General features: G+C 37.6%; 1 protein-coding gene across 14 annotated transcripts in view; it reads left to right on the top strand.

The window, feature by feature from the left end:
• The window catches only part of mapk10 (mitogen-activated protein kinase 10), a 45,216-nt gene extending 21,477 nt beyond the window's left edge, over nt 1-23,739 (top strand). For 3 of the 14 annotated variants that reach the window (XM_059357527.1, XM_059357526.1, XM_059357521.1), the window contains exons 4-14: nt 806-935; nt 1,407-1,465; nt 1,979-2,117; nt 2,974-3,139; nt 4,486-4,557; nt 8,993-9,175; nt 12,358-12,482; nt 13,299-13,325; nt 14,933-14,996; nt 15,155-15,232; nt 18,601-23,739. In XM_059357527.1, coding sequence (XP_059213510.1) covers nt 806-935; nt 1,407-1,465; nt 1,979-2,117; nt 2,974-3,139; nt 4,486-4,557; nt 8,993-9,175; nt 12,358-12,482; nt 13,299-13,325; nt 14,933-14,996; nt 15,155-15,232; nt 18,601-18,743 — 1,186 coding nt within the window. In that variant the 3' untranslated portion in view covers nt 18,744-23,739. Of the gene's footprint in view, nt 1-805; nt 936-1,406; nt 1,466-1,978; nt 2,118-2,973; nt 3,140-4,485; nt 4,558-7,376; nt 7,449-8,992; nt 9,176-12,357; nt 12,483-13,298; nt 13,326-14,932; nt 14,997-15,154; nt 15,343-18,595 lie in introns of those variants that run through there. The other 11 variants (XM_059357522.1, XM_059357530.1, XM_059357528.1 and 8 more) reach the window with 11 other exon arrangements.
• Nucleotides 23,740-23,962: the final 223 nt, after the last annotated feature.

Raw genomic sequence — 23,962 nt, 5'->3', positions numbered from 1 at the left:
CCAACTTGGCGTCTGTCTGCAGCCTTTTTCTCTCACAACAAGTGAGCTAATTAACAGGCTGACTGTAGCTAACAGCAGTTAGTGGTTAGCTTCTGGCTTTACCCTTAATGAAGTGGGCGTGGTCGCATCTGCCGCCACTCGTTTTAAAGTAGCGTGAACGTCAAGAATGATTTAATTATATTTTCTTTTCCAACAATAGATATTTACACAGCTAACAGTCACATTTAGCGTTACGAAAAGTGGTTAGCTAGGACGTTCGTTAGCAGCTTTGACAGTTTGGCTAACGCTATGTGTTCCCGCGAGATTTGGGGGTACTGCCAACACTTTCTTTCTTATCAGATCTCGCGAGATTGAGATAAACAACTGACAAACTGTATCTGAATAGAATGAATATTACTGCATTGATATCCTGATTGATATCAATCTTCTCATCCATCTTTCATTAAGAACATGATTAAGCATATTATCCAAAATGTTGAAACATTTATGTGATTGATGAATAAATGCCTGTGCTATTTTCTTTTTTAACAGCCGTACTGAATATGTTTTCATTGTTTCTTCTGAAAGATCATACCTCTGCAGAAAAAGTTAATGTTTTCCAGATAAAATTATCAGTTCAAAACAAAGTGGTCTGTCATCTGTCTCCATGAGTCTTTGTTTTCTTGGAGATGTGACGAATAATCATTTTGTTTTTGCGACCAATGACATTCAGAGTGGATTGTCACCGCATCATACAAAGTGATTCAACCAACTGTGAATACTAAATCGCTCCATTCCTCTCTACGTTTTTTTTCTTCTCCTGCAGTGCGGGCTATGATGCTGTCCTAGACAGAAATGTAGCCATCAAGAAGCTGAGCAGACCCTTCCAGAACCAGACCCATGCCAAGAGGGCATACCGGGAGTTGGTGCTCATGAAATGTGTCAATCACAAAAATGTAAGTGATTCAGCTGAGGGGTGACAAGGTTAGGGAGGGATTTAGAAGAAGAATAAAAATGTATCCATTGTCAGAATGGAGCACAGTTTTAGACTATACCCCAGTCAGTGTCTATTTTTGGTTCCTGATAAATCCCTTCGCCACGAAAAGGAGACGAGCGACTGCAACATTGTGACCGTGCTAAATTCGATGCCTCCAGAAATGTACCGAACTGGTAGGAGAGAGAAACAAAGAGCACTTCAAGGCACGAATGTAATCTCCAGTGCTGCAGTTTGAGTCTCTTTTTCCTCTCCTCCACATTTATCCCCACTCCTTTGTTCTAACTCACTTCTTCGGTTTACTCAGTCTCTTACTCAGCAGTGTCCTTCACCAGGGTCATTACTGACATATCCCCGTCCCCTGCTGTAACCCAGATTTTGTCTTAGTATGACTGCTATATGTTTATCTTCTCCATATTCTTCTCTCTTCCAGATTATCAGTTTATTAAATGTCTTCACACCACAGAAATCATTAGAGGAATTCCAGGATGTGTGAGTATCGTAAACCCTTATTTGCATGATTACATTTCTACGAAAATGAAATATTAATTTAGCTCATGTAACAGGAAAGCTACCTGTTTCCATTTAATCTCATCTCATGGCTGAGAAGTAGACTGATTTTATTATGCATTAAATGTTTATTACTCTTTAACTCCTGCAGTGATGAGCAGGCAGCTGCTGGGGTGTAGTGAGTGAAAGTACTGTAGGTGTAACCCGAGGCTACTGGAGGTATCCGGTTCTCATGCTGAATGATAAATGAGTTCACGTTTAGAACAATCTCTTACTAAACAGTGCTGCAGAGGGATTTATGTGTCTTTGTATGTTGTATTTTAAAGGTCATACGAGTGAAGGGGCTTGGGAAATTAGCAGCAGCTATAAATCCTGTGGTATATTGCATAGAATACTGGTTGTACAGCTTGCTGTGTTTACTGCATTTGTTAATATCAAATAAACAAATTAAGCCAGAAATGGTAGAGGAATGCTCAAATTAAATATTTTTTTCAGGTACCTAGTGATGGAGCTGATGGATGCCAACTTGTGCCAGGTGATTCAGATGGAGCTTGACCACGAGAGAATGTCCTACCTGCTCTACCAGATGCTGTGTGGTATCAAACATCTGCACTCAGCCGGCATTATTCACAGGGTAAGAAAGCAAGACACCTCTTTTTTCCCTTAAAATTGTATTTACTGTCTTATATTAATATTATTAATATCACACAGTACATAATAAAAAATAAATAAATAACATAAAGGGTAAGTTATTTAATAGAATGCTAACTAGCACAAAATAAATTAAGAATTAAAGGATGGATTCAAATAAAGTAAAATCTAAAATGGCACATGTGTATATATATATGTATATAAAATACACATTGAATATATAATGTGACATAATTATCAGTTTCCAGTGTCCCTTCTTGGCCTCTATTATGTTAATTGTAATTATTTGTAATATGCTATATGCTATATATTCTTTGAAGTGCATATTCAGTATAGATTTTACACATGAAGGGTTAATTTGCAAAAAGAGTTTTGATAAGATATTTCTCAATATTTCTTGATATGATTTTTTTTATTTTCATAGATGCTTTTTTTAAATTATCATTTAAAGAGACAGGCGCTAAACAGAGTGAGTGTTTTACTGGTCAACATTTAAACGTTTTAGTGGAAACCCAAAATGCAAACATGGTCATAAAAAATATATAACATGACCCCTTTAAAATATTTAAGCTGAGTACTACCAAATTATTTCCTTCAGTTTCACTGTTTAAAGTTTCAGGTGGTTCTGATTAATATTCAAATTTAAACAACCACAGGTAGTAAAAGTTTTAAGCAAATATTTGATATTGTGTTTGTACATATCTGTCAATCAATCATCCATTTTTTCCCCCATGGACAGGAACAGGACAGGAAATCATTGAAACCTGTTAAAAGAAAAGAAAGACTGTAAATAACCGAGATTGTCACAGTTTCTCAAGCCAATATTTTCCCATCTCCAGGACCTCAAACCAAGCAATATAGTGGTGAAGTCAGACTGCACCCTGAAGATCCTGGACTTTGGTCTGGCGAGGACTGCAGGCACCAGCTTCATGATGACCCCTTACGTGGTGACTAGATACTACAGAGCCCCAGAGGTGATCCTAGGCATGGGATACAAAGAGAATGGTGAGAATTCATTGTCATGGAGTGTGTTTGCGTGTATCAAATTCAGACATATATATTAAACACTGGAGGCATTCTATTGTTTACTCATTTTATTATTGCACACTTAATTTTAAGTCCAAAATTACCACAGTCGACTAAAACAGCTCAGAGATTTGATTAGTGTATGTTTAGCAGTATTTGCTGTTTTAGAGCATCACTAAATTAGTTTATTGGGGCTAGTTTCAATACCCCCTAAACAGCACTTTACTTTATGGTTTCTTTACTGCTGTGGCAGTGAAGAGGGGAGCCAACATCTACCTGTAGTCAACTAAAAAACTTTTGAAAGTCATTTTAGGAGATGAAATACATTATATAGCAGCAGTAAATCTATGTGAGCTGTATGTAGTGGTGAAGGAAGATCCTTTACTTTAGTAAAAGTATAATAAAATTCTCACATTTTTTATTTTTTTTTGCTTGAAAAATTGAGTTACCAAATATAGTTGCCAATTCGTTTCCATTCATAAATTGATCATACTTGTATGCAAATCATCTGTTAAATGAATGTAGCAAATTGAAATGTACAATATTGCCCTCTGAAATGTAAAAAGTTTGTCTTTTTGTGAGCATAAAGGGAATACTTGATCTTTTGTACGTCAATAACTCACCACATATTCCTTGAATTTGTGAGGAAAACTTTGTTTTTCTGTCATGCCTCCACAGTGAATGAATAATTCTAAAACTGAGAAAATTCTTGATGAATTGAAGTTAATGGAGTCTATTTAAAAACAGCAAACGTGAGCATACACTCAAGCGTGTGGCAGTTAATGTGGAAGTGCTTTTAATAGAAAGGTTGAAGGCACACCCGATTCATTAAATTGGGGAGTATTCCTTTAATAATCAATTTAAAAAAAAAGAGATGAAATTGCACAGGTGTTTTCCATTAATGGTCCCATTTATCTACGAAGCCTCACAAACAAATCTGGTGAATTTGCACTTTGCAAATGAGCTGAAGTGAACTCAAGTGTTGGAGGTATGAGTCACAGATTAAAAGCCCCCAGAACATCAGACATGTGATTGAATGGCAGTTTAAGCTATGACTCATTAGCCATATTCCTCCTGTGGAGAGAAGCCTGCAGACTAAAACTCTTTGAATTTTCCTGCCGCTAGTTAGTTTCTTCTTCTGCTCTCTGCTCGATATCTGCTTCATTCAAGTTTATCTCTGTGTAACATGCTCCTCACTAATTATTACTCCCTCCCTGAATCACTGTTGCTTCTCCCAGAAAGCTTGATGTGTCTAACACTTACCTCTGCCTTCCTCTCTTTTCTTTTGCTCCCTCTTCGTCTTACTGTCACCTCTGTGCGTGCAGTGGATATATGGTCGGTGGGGTGCATTATGGGAGAAATGGTGCGCCACAAAATCCTCTTCCCTGGGCGGGACTGTATCCTTGTTATCTGATGGTAACACTACTTTTTGTTCCTAGGTTTATATCTGCTGTATTTAATGAAGAATTGGTTTAAAAATCAATTATTATTTGTTTTAAATATGAGCAGCCATTTGGTTTATTCCTGTAAAGGTTTTATTCATACAATAATAACTAAAATATACTTTTAATGTGGTTATTTTTTGTTTCTTATGATTCGTCTGGCCTGATGTTCTCTGAATGTTACTGAGGTGAATAACCATGCTCACACCTGGCTTCTTTTTAACACAGATGTCCACATCAGTTTCCAACTGATGCTCTTTTAACACTTTTAACTTAACCTGCAATAACATCACAAAATAAGCATCATACTTCTTGTTCACTGTCTGAATCTTAAGCTTTATTCAGTCTCATACTTTGGCCTTGAATAAGTTCCTTTTATATGTGAGTATTTAGGTGCTATTTGGGGTGTTTCTGGTGTGTTCTGCAGCGAGGGAGGGCTAACTTCTTTCAGTAGGATGGATTTGGATAAATATTCCCCATGTTGAGTTGCACATGTGAGCACACGTGAAGCCATCTGAGGGTGCCCACATGTGTGAGTCAGACACTTATTAAGCATTCAGTGAATTAATAATGAAGGAGTTATGTATTCGTTTTGAGCATCTTTAATAGCAGCTTAATTGAACTCACTTGGTGGTGCAAGAAAAGTTCAAAGGTTAAAAGGATGCTCAACTTGCTTTGCCTGGGGGCCACTTTTGTAAGAAGACAGAGGGCCTGGTGCTAGTTAATACATAAACATTTATAATAAAAATATGATAAAATATTAAACATACCTTATTTTTCTTTGAAATTCTTTATTTTCTAATGAACATACATATTAGCTAAATTGATCCTGCACAAGGATTGACTCTAGGCCTATACATCAGATAAATATGATATTTTACTGCAGATCAGGTGTTGACAAGGGAGTTTCTAGGATTTAAGGATTTTCAGGACTTACCCTGTTTGTCACTCCAGGGTTCTGGGGACATGATTCAGATCTACTCCACAATTTAAAGGGTTCTTCCTTGGCCCATGCTACACCTTTCCACCAAGTTTCATGAAAATTGGGTCATTAGTTTGTTTGTTATCCTGGAGACAAACAGACAAACAAACAAGCCAACAAACTAACAAATGGAACCAGTAACATCACCTCTTTGGCGGAGTTGATATCGGCATCCTTGTCATTCAAAATTAAGATATCTCTGTAAGTTGTTTACAGGCAGATAAGGAGTGATTCTGCAGCTGTTTGTGCGGAACACTGTGGTCTCTGCAACATACCGTCTCTGAAAGATTAATGCTCTGGAGAACTAGAAAACCCCTGCAATGAGCTCATCTCTCCCCTTCTGTCTCTGCTCTCACAACGACCTGAAAGTCTTATCACCCAGCTAACACTCCATCTTTCCTCACTGTAGATCAATGAACGGTAGTCATGCACACTTTTGTTAATCTTCTGCTTATAGATCAGCTTGTGGACTGGTACCCTGTCGTTGCTAATCTTAATTTACTTCATAGACTTTTTGGCCTGAAGTATTGACCTGGCTCAACTTATCTGCTGCTTCCTGAGTGTCTGTCAAATGATGATATACAAGAGCAGTTTGTCTGCACAGGTCACAGCACAGCCAGCCTCAGGGTGACTGGCTGCTCAATGGCCATTTAGTACCGCAGTGTGTTAAGTAAGTGGCTGTGGAGTGATGGCAAGGGAATTCAAATTGTATTTTGTGTTTGGCTTACATGCTGCATGACCATTGAGAAGTCATTTTCATGATGCACAGCTGTGTGATGCCATGAAATGCAAATTGTCATGTCACAGAAGAAGCACAGTATTTCTGCATTTTTGGAATATAGCAGACATTATTATTAATGATATAATGAAAAAAATAATGGCAATATGTATATAAAATAATAAGAATAAAATACATTTAATGAACTTCAACTTTTAGGAGGTTTAATCAAAGGTTTTTTTAAGGATTGAAAGAAAATTTTAAGTAATTTTTAAACTTAAAACAACTTTAATAGTCTTACACAAATATTCAACATGTCTGTTTTGCATCATAACATATGACATATGATATTCAAAAACAGGTATTACATTCTTTGCAACTAACCACTCATAATTCCTGTCCTATACATTTATTTATTTATTTTACAAAATTACTGTTTTCAAAAAGTTAAATATTAATAACATTAAAAATACCTAACCTCACTTTTACTGACCATAAAAGAAGTGACGTATCTCAGGTTTTGGGACCCTACTGTCTCCCCCTTAAATCATTGATCTGCCACTGAAAAACATGAGGTCCACAGTTGGACATTTCTCCAAATGTTATTTAAATTGGATACGTTTATGTAACTCTACTGAGTTCAAGATGAGTCATCGAAAATATTTTTATTATTTTTATATGAAAGTTCTCTCTTTGTCACATATTTAGCATGTAATGAATAAGAAAAAAATCAACACAGGGATACTGGATTAGAACTCAGGAAACACAATATGTACTTACATGTAGGTCATTAAGGAGGTTTACTTTTTACGTTTTTAGGAGGAACTGTTCAAGGGAAACTTTTTAACCGGCTTTGTGTCATTGCAGTGAGGGTAATATATACAGATAAATGGTGTTGTAATTTCCTTTATATTGCCAGCACTAAAAGTCAGCTGCATGATGTCAAACATGTTAATCTGCATATACACGCTGCAATGACGCAAAGCTGGTTTCCAATGAACAAAAAATACATTTAAATTATTATTTTTTTTACAAATGATGGTAATGTGAGTGTGTGTGTGTGTTTGACCCCAGTGGACATGTGGTCAGTGGGCTGCATCTTTGGAGAGGTGATAAGAGGGACAGTGCTGTTCCCTGGGACTGACCGTATCCTTCTGACCCCCCGCTGCTCTCTCACTGTGTTTCACATGTGCTCCTGAATATCACAGAAACCCCAAACCACCTGAGAGCAGTTGCCTTCAGGTGCATGATGCCCTGATTCTAGACATGAATAACTCCAAGCACAGTGAAGCGTCATGCTTTTGGCACTGACACACTGTGGAAAAACACCTCTAGCTGTCTGAGTGAATCCAACAACTTCCTAAAGAGCCATGGATAAGAACCTTAGAGGATGAAAAAAATGCCTCTCGGAGCACTGGGTGGATCATAGCCAATGTGCAATGGAGACAAAAAGGAGGTGGAAGTGTGTAGCGTTCCAGCAAAGTGAAGTAATGGGGATCTCTGGTGGCCCTGGCAGCTAACTGCCTCAACTGGCATCCTCTGTGAGAACAGGGGGAGGGGTGGGGGGGCATTCGGAGTGTGTGGACGGGTAAGAGAGGAAGTGCCAACAGTGAAGGAAAACACCAGCTGACACACCCTACAGCCATGTTTGCACACACAAACACAACCAGCAGCTACATGTCTCTTTTTAATAAAATATTCGTACAAATTCATGTCAGGACAGGTTCATTAACAGGTCTATTGTTTTATAACTCATAAAACTCATTTTATTTTGTGCTTATTAGGTAAGATCAACATTGTAAGGGGAATAAACAGAAGGTGATTTATGCATTTTAAGATAATATCAAGGCACAAAATTATGTGTTGTTGAGCAACAGATCACTAGAGATCTATGGAGTCCTTGTAAACCCGAATAAATAATAATCCCAAGAAAACTGCATATGATTTTTTAAGGAAATTATGAAGTAACAAAGGGGAGCAAAAAATCGATCTGAGGTCCATAATTTGCTTCACTCAATGAGACAAACTCCAACCTTTTGTCATTTTCAAGCGCCAACTTCTGAGGCTGACAAATGAAGCCAAAGCAGAAATGCAAAAAAAAAAAAAACTGCAGTTCCTTAAATGGCCACTTCAGGCTGGCTCCAAAAGTGAGTCAATCCCCATAGACAGCCATGTTAAAATTCTCGACTTTACAGCAGAAAATAACATGTTTATAGCCTGTTACCACAAATGGTTTAGGCCTTTATAGCTAATTTCCCTGTTGAGGGCAACTTTACGGTAAATTACTATAATAATCACCCCTTATGCATAACTTTAAGCCTTTATATTATGTAATATTAGGGACTGGATGCTTTGAGTGACAGGTTGGTGCCGTCACAGGTGGTTTATTTCAGAAATCAGCTTTGAGATCAGAAATAAAAACTTGGTGACCATGCATTTTAGAATATTTTTTTTGTATTTTGCAGATGATAGTCTGCCAACAAACCACCTTCTTTCTTTCTTTCTTTCTTTCTTTCTTTCTTTCTTTCTTTCTTTCTTGAGTTATTTTACATTTTATTTGGTCTCACAACTTCCATTATCATTAATTCAAACTCTCTTTTATTGTGTGGGAGAAGTACCTGAGTGGACATTGACACGTACAGGATGCTGCATATTCCGTGTTTGTTTCCCTTAACCCTGATCCACACCAGACATCGACCAGTGGAACAAGGTGATCGAGCAGCTGGGAACCCCCTCACCAGAGTTCATGAAGAAGCTTCAGCCCACAGTGAGGAACTACGTCGAGAACCGGCCAAAGTATGCAGGGCTCACCTTCCCCAAGCTCTTCCCTGACTGCCTTTTTCCTGCTGACTCTGAGCACAACAAACTCAAAGGTTAGAACCTAAAACTGTATTATTATTGACCATTTTGTTAGATCGCAGTGTATGAACTTGGTTGATTATTTGAATTTAAACCCTCAGCATATCTGTATAGAAAGTGTGATACTGCAGAGCAGAGCTCTCTCGAATTTTTTATCTTTGTTTATAACAGAAGCCCTGAAACATAAAGTGTAAAAAGTTACAGTTTATCTCCCATATAGGACATAATAACTTTTACACACAAGATAAAAATGTGAGATATAAAGTTGTTTATGGGGGGCAACTGTAAAAAGAAGTTTTTACACCACACATGAGTGGTGATGCTGTTAAAATTACAATGCCTGCTACAAATCATACGAGAAATATGATGTCTGTCCATTAAATGTTTCAATAAATTATTTAGCCGTGGAGAGGTTTCACTACCTCTGCTTCAAAGCACCTGGACACACTTTGACAGGATAGCAGTGTTGCATTGTCAAATGAGAAATTGTGGATATTCTTTAGCAGAACCAACAGATTAATTCAGCAAATGGTTTTAAGTGAAATCATGGTTTTATGGAGGGTTCATTTTAACTGCTTAATATTACTGTTATGAGGAAGGCTAATTACCTTAAATTGATCATGTTTTTCTTGTTAAAATTTGACCTGAAAAGTAATTATAGCTGCCAGCTAAGTGGAGTAAAAGGTACAATATTTTCCTCAAAATATAGTGGAGTAGAAGTATAAAAATGAGATAAAATGGAAATACTCAAGCAAAGTACACATACCTCAAAAATGTACTAAAGTACAGAATTAAGTTGAATTCCACCACTGCGAAAAACAGGCTTTAAATACAACATACTAACTGTAAAAAAAATACCAAAACAGCTGGCTCAGGATGTTTTTAAGTACAACCGAGGCTGCAAAATACTTAAAAAAAAATAAATGGAAAACCCTCTGTAAAGGGTAAAAATTCTCAAACATAAAACACATATTGCGCAATGGTAGGGACTTGTCAAGCACAAGGTAGCCCAGCCCCAAAGCGTACCCTGCTTTGTCATCTTTTTTACTCTAAATGGGATTATATTGTACAAAACACATCATGCTGTATTGAAAGACTTGAAACTAAAGATTTAGACCATAAACTGATATAAATATGTTGATTGAGTAACCAATAAAGTAAGAAATAGGGTCATTTTCTTCGAGACTCCTTTTTGCAGCCAGTGGAGTCGCCCCCTGCTGGCCAGTAGAAAGAGTACAGGTTTAAATTCAGACCCGGAGGTTAGTGCTTGGTAGAGTCTTCTTCTGGTTTATTTCATATATAAGAGAGAAAAACTTTTGTTTGGTCAACTTCTACCCCCAAAAAACCTTTCATTTTACATTTTTGCCTTTGGGCCTCCACATTAACTCTATTTTTTGAGCCCCGTTCTCTGGGCCTTGGTGAATTAAATCTATTCTTATGCAGAGCGTTAACCAACACACCATTTCTTCTTTTTGTCTCAGCTGAGAATAGCTCTTCCCAGTATTTCAAAAAGTGGAAAATCCCTCCATTGAGATACAGAGAAATATGCTTTTTCTGTTGCCCCGCTCAGACTACAAAGCTCCTCTCATGAATCACTTTTGTATTCTGGCTGCTCTCTGCCGGAGCGACAGTGTTAAAGGAAATGCACCTAAAGAGAGAGTGAGTGTGGGAGGGTGTGAGAGCGGGTTGAAGTGCTGCTGTTTTGTATGTTTTGTACTGTCACAGGTAGGAACTGAGGCAGACATCCTCTGGGCTTTGGTTATTTTGAACTGTTTGAGGAAGAGACAGACAGACAGTATTGTAGGACAGAGACAAGACAGATGGGAAAGGAATGAGGAAAGGTGGAAGGAGAGCGATGGAGGAGTCGTTTTACAGATTCACAATCCGTTTGTTATTGACGAGTTGATGCTGAGGCAGAATGCAGCGGGTGCGCCCGACTCATCTGTCTCTTCCTGTTCAGTTTCTTCAGTCCTTTGCTGCTGTAGAGCTATTTATAATGGGGTCAGTGTGTGTAGGAGAGAGCTGCTGTGTGGTTTAAGGGTTCTCAAATTCAGATCAGTCCAAGACCGCCTGAGGGTAGAGACACTGACCAAGTGAGCGACTGCTGAGGCTGAAGGCATTTCATTTTGTTGGAAGCCAAATGATTAAATTAAAAAACAGTGATTCATTCTACACACTAGTGCCCTTATAAGACTACAGCAGTGAGAGCATTTCTTAGATTTCATTCATTATTTCAGACAAGTAGACTGAATCAGCATGTTACAAACAGCACAGAGACCTACATGTTGCATTAATTACAAATAAAAAGTAAGCAAATGGAACGAGCCAGGATCATGAATTTCAATTAGATAGATAAAAAAGGCAAAGATATCTGGATGGTCAATAAAGTGTTGCAGAATTATCTGAACTCCATGCCTATGGTCCATTTTAATCACGTAGTGCAAAAGCAAACAGGGTGGGTGATTTATCAAATTTTGTTTGTTATAAAAAATTTTTTATTTTACACAAGATAACCAAGATAAAATGATGATTGTGTTGTTTTCTGTTTCACAATGATGCTCCCCTTTTTGTCTTGTTTTATATAATATAGTATAATTTAATATAGTTTATGAAATGTTGAATATATGTTAATGACATTACATTAACAACATATTATTTATTATTATTTTATTTTTTGTTTAAATGTTTATTCATATATAGCCTATAATTGTATTTATTCATATTTTTTAATGTTTATTTTTATTTGTTTTTCAGTTTAGTCATATCTATTATAGTTAAAAAGACAATTTTTAAAATAGAGGCATGATGTTTTCAGAGTTAGTGACTTATCCTGTTCACTAATCGTGATCTCAGTATTGAGTGAAATAATTGTGATCATTATTTGTGCCATAATGGAGCAGCTGTCATAGCAAATATCTTGTGCAAAGCTCTCACTCTGTAAAAACGGCGTGTTTATTTCCTAATCCAAATGTGACTGAGGCTTTGTGAGATTCTGCTTTCCTTTGAAAGCTGCTGTTGTTTATTATTCTCTTTAATCCGTGACATTTCACTCTCTCCTCTCTCTCTCTCTTCCTCCCTTTCTGCCTTATTGTGCTCCAGTTTCCCTTTGGCATGTATTTGTGACATAGAGGGAATATTTTCTTGCCTCATGAGCTAAACCGTTATTTTTTTCTCTCCGTTTTTCTTCAAAACACAGCTAGCCAGGCCAGAGACCTGCTGTCTAAGATGCTGATCATCGACCCTGCTAAACGGATATCGGTGGACGAAGCCTTACAGCACCCCTACATCAACGTGTGGTATGATCCAGCTGAGGTGGAGGCGGTAAGTAGGCCTTTGGAAGAGCTGTGTATTGATTACCATCCCGAGCTTAATCCTCTCTCTTCTGTCTCTGATTGGTCAGCATTGTTTACATTTACATTTGCATTGGCGTACAAAGAATAACGATGATAACTTTCCATATTTATTATTATTTTTTATTTAAACAAAAGCAATTATAGTGATTTACAACAACAATAAACTACAAGCTGTGTCAGTGATAATTGCTGCATCAGTGCATTTATGATTGTTTTTAAATTTTTGGTTTGCATCTCATTTTCATTTTTCTCTCACTTATGGTTTTATTCTTGATATCTAACTTTAATAGCTCTTATGTTCAGTAAGAATAACCTCCAATAGTGCTACTCCTTAGATAAAGTTAATACTGCTGCTTTGCTTAGTGCATTGTTCTGTTTTGTAATGTAAGAGTGGTGGTGTTTCTGGTCCATTTGGTGAAGTCTAATTTCTTCATCAGTGCCTCATTAGTATGAGGTGACAGTGAGATTGGGAAAAAGCCATCTGCAGCACAATATAGTTGCACAGAAACCGATATGAGTGCATGACCAGTGATAATTACCCCGCTGGTTAATAAATAGTATAGTAATAGTTTTATAAAGACGCCACACGACACACCTCCATTGTAGTTCATTTTTAGAGGATTTCATGACTGTGCGCTTGTCCACGTTGTTTAGTTGTTGATGGTTTTTAATGCTGACATTGTTGTTAGAGTTGATGTGGTATGTTTGATATGGCTGTGAATGGCATTTTCAACACATTTTCTGCTGTTTTCCCTTTCTCTAATGTCATCTCATGCTGATGAAGGCCAGAGATCTCATCCAAATATCCATGGTAAATAACAACCGCCCTACATCAAAGAAAATAAGTGAAGATTAAAGGAGACATATTTATCATTTAGCCCTGAGAGGCGAGTGAGAAGAAACAAATTGGTAATACATATATTTAAAATTCTGATCTGAATTGCTTTCTTTCCTACTGTGACTTAAGAACAGGTGACAAATGTTTTGTCAAGGTAATTTTTGTAAAAAAAAATCAAGATAAAAAATTGGCAGGTTAAAAAAATAAAATAAAATGTGTTTGTTGTTGTAGTACTCTTTTTGGCCACAAGAGGCTGAAGTGCACCACTTTCTAAATTGAGCTAACACATTTCTGTTTTCTTCAAGGTGAGCTTTAACTTTCTTCTTGATCTTGAAACACAGGAACATATATTGTATGTTAGACCTTTATGTGACATTGCTGTCATGTCTTTCTTTGGGAAGAAGATGAAATGCACTTTAATCGTGACCTAGAAAGCAACATGAATGCTTTTATTTCTTTATTATTCTGACTATTGACTTCTGATGTACAATGTAGACTACTGGCATAATGTCATGTCATTGTCCTCCCCTTCTGCTCTCACCTTTATCTATTTTGCAAGAGCACCATCAATACATCCTGGGCTTAGCACCGCCCAAGACAATTGTGATTGGTTTAATGAAATATGAACAAGCTGGAGCATTTTTTCCACCTGTTAAAGGTGATTAAATTATCCTGGCAATACCCTATTTTCACCTGTTCCTAAATCATAAACAAGGGAGAGAAAACTCTTAAGATCAGATATAAAAAAAGATCACCAGAATGTTTTTTCTCACTTGCCTCTCAGGGCTTTCGTACATATTTGGTTCAGCACTGTAAATCGTAACATCACAATAAAGAATTATCATAATATACATGTTTTAGAGAAAAGAATACACTCTGCATATTTTGAGGAAAACCTCTCACTTCTGTCTTGCTGTGGCTACTGAATGTAACTGTCCCTCCAAGGTCAAACCAGAGATTTACGGGTGGTCCTGTCACCTGCACTGAGATTATGGTGTCAGAGTCTGGGTCGGGATCAGCAGGGTTGACTGGGTGCCGACAGCATATTTGTGTCCTGTTAGATAAAATGACAATCCTGTGGGTGAAGGACATAGATATCTCAGATTTGTTCTTTTTCTCACTATCTGTCAGTTGTTTAATTCCTCTGAAATATGTCTGATATATGTGACAAATATATTGATATTTCAATTATGAATGAATCACCATTTTATGTCATTAAGGCTAAAATAAAGCATGTTACGACTGTTTATTTTCCTTCGTTTGCATTATTTATTTCCCTCATAATCCACATGTGCATACAGGATACCCCAGCATGTCTTTGTACATGTACATGTACATGTTAAAAAGTGTCAAATTAATAGTCGGGTGTCATTTTTTTCATCCTCATATTTATATTGATTTGTCAGCAATTTCAGATTGCTAAATTTGATGCATTGTTACGTAAACTTGAGACGTTTTTGTGTGGATTATCCGCCCTGAAGATATCCAGTGATATCAGCCGTGTTCATGTCATGTTAAATGGATCTTTGTTGATTGGATGTTGGAATGTTACTAAAATGTTTGTACTCTCTCCCACTTAGCCTCCACCTCAGATCTACGACAAGCAACTGGATGAAAGAGAACACTCCATTGATGAATGGAAAGGTGAGAAATACTCCTTTAAACAACAACAAAAAACTGTACATTAACAGGAAATATTAGAGGACTAATGACTAATAAAACCAGTGAAGAAAAGTGTGTTTAAATGACTGTTTTCTTTATGTATTTTAATGACTCCCTCTCCTCAATTTTGCTCCCTGCAGAACTTATTTACAAAGAGGTGATGAACTTTGAGGAGAGAACGAAGAATGGCGTTGTGAAGGGACAGCCTTCACCTTCAGGTACTCTCAGTGCATAACCCTAATCGCTCTGTAAGTGAATTTACTATAACCTTACTGGAGTTAATTGTAAATAGAGAAACCCATTGTGTTGTTGACCATGTGTCTCTGTCTTTTGCATCTCCTTAAGTTAAATGTTGTTTAGTGTTTGTGTCAAGTGTATTTGTTAAATGTTTTTTGTTGGACAGCTAATCAGTAATTGCAAAGATTGAATATATATTTAATAGCACATGGTGTTTGCACTTTAATGAGTGTGTATGTGTGTGTGTTTAACATGTCCTGGGTCCTTTGGGGTCCATCACAGGACATTTCAGTCCTCGGCTGCAGCTGACATTTTATACTGTTCAACTACAATCAGCGCTGTTCTCATAGTTGGCCACAGAGAGGCAGTGTGGAGTCATGTTAGCGCACTGATCAGGCCACACAGACATCTCTGTGAAAATAACTTATTGCATACATTAAAAACAAAATATAGGTGAATTTGAGGATTGAAGATGATTTTTGAAAGCAGACGAAAGCTAAATCCTGCAGAAACAGCAAGTGAACATAAAGGGAAATGAAGAAGAGTCAACTCCAAATGCACAAAACCATCTGAAACATCCAAATTTGCCCGATGTGCTGAATGAAGAATCCCACTCAATCTTGATTGTTTTTTAACATAGGTAAACACTAAATAAGGGTCGGTGAAGTGCCATGTGCAAAAAGAGGAGCTTAAGCTGCAGTGAAATCCATGAACTTTTATTTTTTTCATACTTTATTGCAGGAGTTAAAAGAAATTATTAGTTAACATATCATGTTCTTCATACTTGTAGCATTCCTGTGAATTTGTATTGTATAGTGAGTAACTAATCATTGTAAAGCTAGAATAAACAATAAGGTAAATAGATAGATAACTGAATAAGGAAAAATAATAATAAGGGTGGAAAGAAAGAAAGACAATTTTTCCTCCCACATAAATGCACTTTTTAAAATCAACTTAGACAAAGTAAACGTAAAGTTAAGTGACTTCAGTAAACAAATATCTTAATAAAACATACACAAACACCACAACTACTGTGAAAAATGTAACAAAAACAGAATGCAGTGATTTACAAATCCATTTTGATCGATATTCAATTGAACACAGTACAAAGACGATATGTTTATGCTTCTGTTTCTCACAAATTGACCTCCATCTTTCTTCTTCTTTTTTTACTATCGACCAGTAATTAAGCAGCAGGGCTGGCTGAGCATCTGATGCAGCAGACACAGTGCAGTGCAGAGCTGCAGAAGGCAGAGTTTTACTGCAGCAGGAGAACAGGAGAGCTTAGTGCACATATGATGCCATCACTCTGAACCAGACGGCTCCTGGAGCTCTTTTTATGTTACTACATATTGGAAATTTTAACATCTTTAATGCTGTAATTATTTATTTATAGAGATATTACCAAGCCGGTGCTACAGCAGGTGTTTCTTATATAATCTATATTATTATTAACACATTAATTATCATTCCTGGATGATGGAAAAGTAGTTCACTGAGTGTAGCTGCACAGTACACGATGGAGAAACGGTGCCAAAGCAGCACACAAGAGTTATAATCTCACACCACAACTTTGGCCAGAGTTCCACCTAAATTAGTCTTAATTCATTCATGATGTAAAGGCTTAATTAATCTTCCATTTCAGTAAGTTATAATACTGCGAGTGTGGTTTATGCTCAAATCATCTTAAAGATAAATTAATTTTAATGCATTCTGCACCTGCGTGCCGACTTTGAACAGATATTTCTGATATATTTACTGTAAGTAAACTTACAAGTGACTGCAGGAGTTAATGCCAGCCATTAATCCTGCTTTGTTCTGCGTTTTATTTTGGGTCAGCTGAAGTACCCACCAGTCTCCATTAAGCAATTACCTCCCACAGGGAACAGACACAAACAGCAGATTTACAGTTTGCCTGCACCGTACATGTCCTCTACAGAGATGAGGAGAAGTTTGGACGTAAAAGTTGTTGTTTTAGCAATTTCTTCATGTTGGCAATACTTTTATATTCTCGTCCTTTTTTATCAAGCTCTCGTCTCCTGTAGCAGAAGCGGAGTGCCCGTTTTTCTATTGATTTGCTCATAAACTTATCAAAGAGAGCAGAATGTGCTCAGCGAGGACTTAATGAAAGAGCGGTCTGAACCCACAGAGCAGTTTGGTACATTGACTTTTTTTTGAAAATGGAGATCTGTCCAAGTTTAAACCCCAGATCCATTCACTATCAGAGAGATAGTATAATAATAAGCAAAAAACGAAGATGAAATAACGTATCTACCATGTTAGGTCCAAAAAGAGACAGTTTATGCGAGAAAATAAATAAATCAGAGCAGTCCAGGGTCTTTAATGAACTGTTAAACGCATTACTAATGACAAATAAAGCAGCTGAGACTCGATTAAGAGTTCTTTAATGAAATCTCAAAAAGTTTACTGCCGGATGCTTCCACATTTGACTTCAAAACAAGATCAATATGAGAAAATCAGATTATAATTGAAGAAAGGGTGGATGTCTGATTAGAAAACTAATTATAAATCTTACTAGGCCCAGTCATATCAGACAACTGTAGTGATGCATTAATGAATTTTAGCTGCAATCAAAGCAGGCTGACCTCAATGAGCACTTGAAAACATACCACATGCATGAATTGCTACATTTGTGGCAAGTAGTAATTAGGGGTTTTCAAAACCTGGACCTTTGTATCCCAGAAAAGGTGACTTCGGAAAATAGGAATTTGGAAAAATTGAGAAGATTGACAAACTCTGACATTTTTTTGTGTAGAGAATAACCTTGGTGCAAAGATGTAGATGAAAAAGACGGAAGAATTTTAACTCTATGCCGTAAATATGATCATTGAGACCATTGAGTATAATAGTATGTGTCTGGAAGAAAAAGAAAAAGAAAAAGTCAAAGACGAATAATAATGAGAACAAAAACAATAGGGCTCCAGCCACAAGCTTTGCTGCTCGGACCCCTGATGAATGCTGCTATAAATGTAGAAACATGTTTGTGTTATCAAAACAGAATAACTTCTGCAAGTATAAGATAAAATCCTAACAGTGTCTAGGTTTATACTTGAACTTGCTGTTCTGTAAATGTTAAAGTCAAAGACACTGCAGCCTTTGACAATTTTTCCTGTGAAATCCACTGGACCCAGACCTCACTGACCCCTGTCTCATTACAGACATACAGGTTGTTGTTCACCTTGTTGTTGCTCATTAAACAAATGCAGCTGCAACATTTCTCTGTGTGCACTTGACAAAAATATCTCTTGTGGTTGTATTTCTGCTTGTGTCTTTGCCCGGGACTCTTTTACGTTGTAACCCCCTGCTGCTGTTGATTCCCTTAGCACAGGTGCAGCCGTGAACAGCAGCGAGAGCCTCCCTCCCTCCTCCTCCATCAACGACATCTCCTCCATGTCCACCGACCAGACCCTGGCCTCAGACACTGACAGCAGCCTGGAGACCTCTGCAGGACCCCTGGGGTGTTGCAGGTGACTAGCCGCCTGCCTGCGCAACCCCATGTTCTTCCGGAGGTGAAGAACCCAAACGACCGACTGAAAATACGTTTAAAAAAGAAAAAAAAGGAAAAAGAGTAAAGATCAAAATATATTCAGAACAAAAAAGTTATGGAAACACAGAATCTGAAATGATGACATCTAAAGCCTGTGCATTGTCATTCAAAAACAGCAGTGGTATTTAAACTGAAGTAAATGAGCTGAGATATATGTTAATGATCCTCTAGTTGCTTTGCTTATATTACCCCACATATCTTGTATATGGCATCCAAACAAAGACGACCAAATGCTTCGACTTGCATCTCCTGTAAAGTGCATATTGGCTGGCTGCTGGTCTCCCAATTCCTTACAAAAGCATTTATGCTCCAATCATTGTGGCAAGGTGGGCTGCCATTCTGCTCATCACTATTGTACAATACATCCTCCTCCTCCTCTTCTCCTCTCCAGCCCCTTATGTAACGACACTGCTGTATTTTAACCTCTAGGCTTGGTCTTAGACGCCCTCATCCCCAATCCAACACAACCCTGACGTAAGGTTGCCTGATTCGTGTGTTTTTATGTGGTTATTCTGCAGGGAAATGTAGTTGCTCTCACGCAGAGCACCGCTCCCTGCTCTACTTGTAAATAATGTAATTCTGTACAGCTGAAGGGGCACACAGAGTGGGACTGACGGCCAGTACACTGGGAGTTTCTTTCTGACTAGCGCACCTTGCCACATCACCGCTTTCCACCTCAGTTGCCCCCCCGCCTATCGCTGTAGTCCTGCATGGTTAGATTTAAAACAATGCTAATCTCACTGTATGCTAAAATGAGTCTGTATAGAGACTTTTGTTTATATATAAACTAACTCCAGACATGGGGGGGTCTGGTCACAGGAAAGGATGAGTGAGTGTGAGTGTGTGTGTGTGTGTGTTTGTTAACCACAGGCAAGCCATGATGACATGAGCAAATGTCAGGGCTCGAGTTCGGGACTTAAAGGGTCAGTACACTCTGAGATAAATTATTTTGATTGTGCTCAGACTTCGTTAAAATGACCTTTAACTGGGTTTTTAAAAAGTCTGATTTGTGTGTAATGTCCCTTTTTTTTCTCCTGGCTGTGTACGATCGGTCCCTCCATCACCCCATGGGCTGGCCCACAGCCCTGCATGTCATTGTGTACCATTAACCCCTCATAGGCACGGGAGGTCGGTCTGTTTCACTGTGGCGTCCCCGACAGGGAGACGTTTCTTATTTATTTGACTGTGAGACACAGAAAGCTTTTAGAAAGAGATGAAAACGATGCAGCGGGAAGTTTAAAGGCGGGCGATGAGTGTTAACCTCGTAGCAATGTACATCATTGCATCACAAAACACACAAAAACAATAAAGAAGGAGCTGTAAAAGTTGCTACCCAACAGTTTTGCTGACTACATTGTTTCTTAGCGGGAAGATTTATTTATTGATTAATTTATTTTGATAGATGGAACTTGAATATGGCAAGTGCCTTTTGGAAAGAAGCATTGCAAGTGCAGAAATTATATTATTTTTGGTATTTTTCCCTCTGCTTCTTCTTTTTCTGCCTTAAAACTATCCAACCCCCCCAGGAGAGAATAAAAAAACACCGTTGGGCCAGATGTTGGCACTTTATCTTTAGGTTCTAGGTGGTGACAGTGACATTTTGTGGTGTGGAATCAAATTGCTTTGTTCAGATTATATGGAGTAAGACGTGACTTGAGAGGTTTTCTGACATTCTGCGTTTTATTTAACGTCTTCTTTAAAGTGAATCTTCATCGTGTGACCAGATTTTCTCAAACTGGGACACCAACGCACGCACAAACACTTACATGCATTCAACTTTGTAATGTAATCTGTTTTTCGCTTCACCAGGAGCCAGCTCATGTCAAAACATGCTATATTTTCACTACAGTTGTGAATATGCAATGGGTGATTGCACTTAAGGTGTAACTACAGCTTTCTTTAATACTTCAGATAAAATATTTTCCAACAAGAAGTAGAAGATCTACAGTATGAGTTGTTTTTTTATCCTTGGTTTAATAATTCTCATGTTCTTGGTTTCCACTGCCATATTCCATGTTCTCATGCAGGTTGTGTGGGTTTATGGGCAAAGAACCATGAACAGATGCCGGGTTAAGAAATCCAATTTTACAGGCAAAGAAATTATTTCTGCTGTCAGATGGAAAGACATTCTAGAAACTGTGAGCTGTGTTTGTGTGAAGAAAACAAAATCTATGCTTTATGCATAATAAATCAGATAAATGTCAACATACAAGTAAAAGGTAATTAGATACTGAAAGAGGCTTAAACTGTCCCTTAAAGCTGGGAGAGGCAGTTTTCTAGAAAAGGCACAAAAAAATCAACACAAAACATTTACTGTCAGATTCTTATCTGTTAGACTCTATTTGATAAGTCCATCTTCCCTTTTTCTGCAGGAGTTTCCACCACAGAGTCAGGCTACCCAAAGTAACAAGCATCTGGAGAATAGCCCATAGGAATGCCCACTCTCTGAGAATACCTTTTATTGACCAAAGTCTCTTGTCACAGCTTAGATTTTCTGAAACCATAAAAACAGAGCCAAGATGAGGTGAACAAGTCTAGTTTTCTCTCAGACCACTTAAATTGCAACAGTTGTTTACATAAACAAATGTGCAGATTCGCATGACAAAAAAGCTTGATGGAAACAACAAAATTCAATAAGAAGTGGATGAAGTGGATTTTGTCTTTTTGAAAAATAGTTATGCCACTAAACAGGAGATGGAAGCGATTTTTCCGAATAAGTTTGGTCAAGATGAGTTGACATGAAAGAACAATTTTAAGTTGCGATCCAACTCCTGAAGACTTCTCTCCATTTTCTCTTGTGAGTGCCAAAGTTGTCCGATTAGCAACTTCCTCTTTGTTGTTGTTTTTTCTCCCTTGCAAAATCTCTATTTCTTCTCCTGTTAACTGACAGATTAGCCTACAGCAATACATTTCACCATCTTCTGCCATTCGCTCTAAAACAGTTGATAGAAACGTCCCCAATAAGCATTTCACAAATCGCCAAATGACACCAAATTAAAACTGCCTACCCCAGCTTTAATTAAAAAACAAACAGAGACATCTGCTTGTGTCAAACAAGCCAAAACACCATTTACAACAATTGAATATCAAAATATTTCCTCCTTCAGGAAGTTGCATGGCTCATACAATAAGTCCACTACTGTCGAATAAATGTTTAATCCCAGTCAACACATTGTTAAAACATCCTTGGGATGTAGTGAAGAATTATTTTCATTACTGATTAATCGGCTGAAGATAGTGGAAATCAAACTTCTCTGATGTCTTTAGATGTCTTGTTGTGTCGGCCCAAAACCCAAAGATATTCAACTTAATGATATGAAGCAGAGAAAAGCGGGAAATCACCACAATCAAGTGGCTGAAAACAGCAACTTTTGCATGAAAATTTACTTTTAAGTCGTCGATTATTTTCCGTCGATGGATTAGTCGACTTTCAGCACTGTGGACATTTCACATATTTGTTTCTTAACATGTCATCTGACAGTCTAAGAGTATCTCCAAGTCTGGTTTATTTTAATGCGTGGAGTCATAACGCACCCTGCCGCTGTACAGAAAATGTCTCCCCACATAAATGATATACATAACTTCTAACAGCTACTTTGTTAACACTCTTTCTGCCTGTGGCTCATGTACAGTAAACCACAGCACCTTCACAGAGCTGAGAGGGTCAGCGAGGGCGGCGTCTCCAGAATAAGCTATGGCTAGCTTGGCTTTCTGTTCAGGGTCTGGCCAGGGCAATCTTTAAAAAAAAACAGGGTGCAACTTTTTTGAAAATCTCTCACAAAGGGGTCTCAGTGTTTTGAGCCGACTCCTACAACCACAGATACTCACAGTACTGTTGCAGATATTACTACAGGGGCATTTTTAACCATCACAACATTATCTGTCTTCTTTCTTTCTTTGAATGTGATCTTTTTTATAAGACATTCCTCCAGACAATTCTGTTGTAATAAAAAAAGGTGCTTTTGGTTCTTAAATGCACCTGAAGTCGAGGTGATTCCAACAGCTGGGTTGTCAGCACTGAATGTAGAAAATTAATTGTTTCACTCACGTTGTTGCTGCTCTGCTTTGTCATCAGTGTGTGTGTGATTTCAGATTAACCAGCATTCAACACAAACTGTCTGTACGGTTGAATCGGAAGATGTGATCTGGAAATGTGGACAGATTTATTGAAAAGTTCATGTTTTCACATTTTTCTTTCACTGCAAAGGTTTTGTGTAGGATTGCTTTCTAAGAATGTTAATGGAGAGTCGGTGCGGTCGTGTGTTTGGAAGTAGTTCATGTGTGTGTTCACGTTCAGTCACATAAACTTTAGAATTAGAAATGTGTCGATCAATCCTGCTCCTAATTTTTGTCCCGAGGGATGTAAAGTAATCTCTCGTGGATTCAGGATTTAGCCAAAATCATGTCTGTTTGCCATTTCTTTGTTTTTATTCAGCCATCATTTTATTGCCAATGTGAAGTCACAAGTGAGGATGCATCTTGTACTCAGCTGTGCCAACGTAAAATCTTTGGACTCAGTACTTGTGACCCCCATTTTATTGATTTTCACCTTTTCCTTTCAAGTCATATTGTAAATAACAACAATCCAACAATGCAATAAACACGTTATTGCACTCAGACAGGGAGGCAAGCTACTGCAAAGGTCAGGTGAAGCTACAAATGTTTAGAGTCTTGAAATGTGGAACTCTACAATGATGAAACCCTGTATAGCTCATCTGAATCAGGTGATGTTGTTCTCTTTGATTCTTTTACGATTTCCTTCTCTCTTCTTTCTTTTACTCCGTGCTGTTTTAATGAATCATTCTTTTTTGACATTGTCAGGTTTAAAAAACGAAAAAATGATGAAAAAAAAAGAGGAATTGTATCTGTTTCACGCTGATCTCAAAGCTTCAGGCTATAGCGTTTCAAATAAAGTCAAAACAAATGCAAAAGAAAAAGAAAAAAAATACTGAAAGCTGTTACTGTAAACACAACATTTTAAAGGAACTGTGTATGTAAAAATAGTATATGTATGTGATTGAAAATAAACAAAATCTTTGATCTTGGACAATGGTGTACCTTTTTATTTTACCTGTGAGTGGATTTGTAGTTCAGTGTTTTATTTCTACCATCTGTCCAAACTGTCACAGTGATGCTGAGTCCC

The sequence above is a fragment of the Centropristis striata genome, chromosome 19 (genome assembly GCF_030273125.1).
Source record: "Centropristis striata isolate RG_2023a ecotype Rhode Island chromosome 19, C.striata_1.0, whole genome shotgun sequence".
NCBI classification, from domain to species: domain Eukaryota; kingdom Metazoa; phylum Chordata; class Actinopteri; order Perciformes; family Serranidae; genus Centropristis; species Centropristis striata.
The sequence above is the reverse complement of the archived record's forward strand: the minus strand, read 5'-3'. Positions and strand labels throughout refer to the sequence as shown.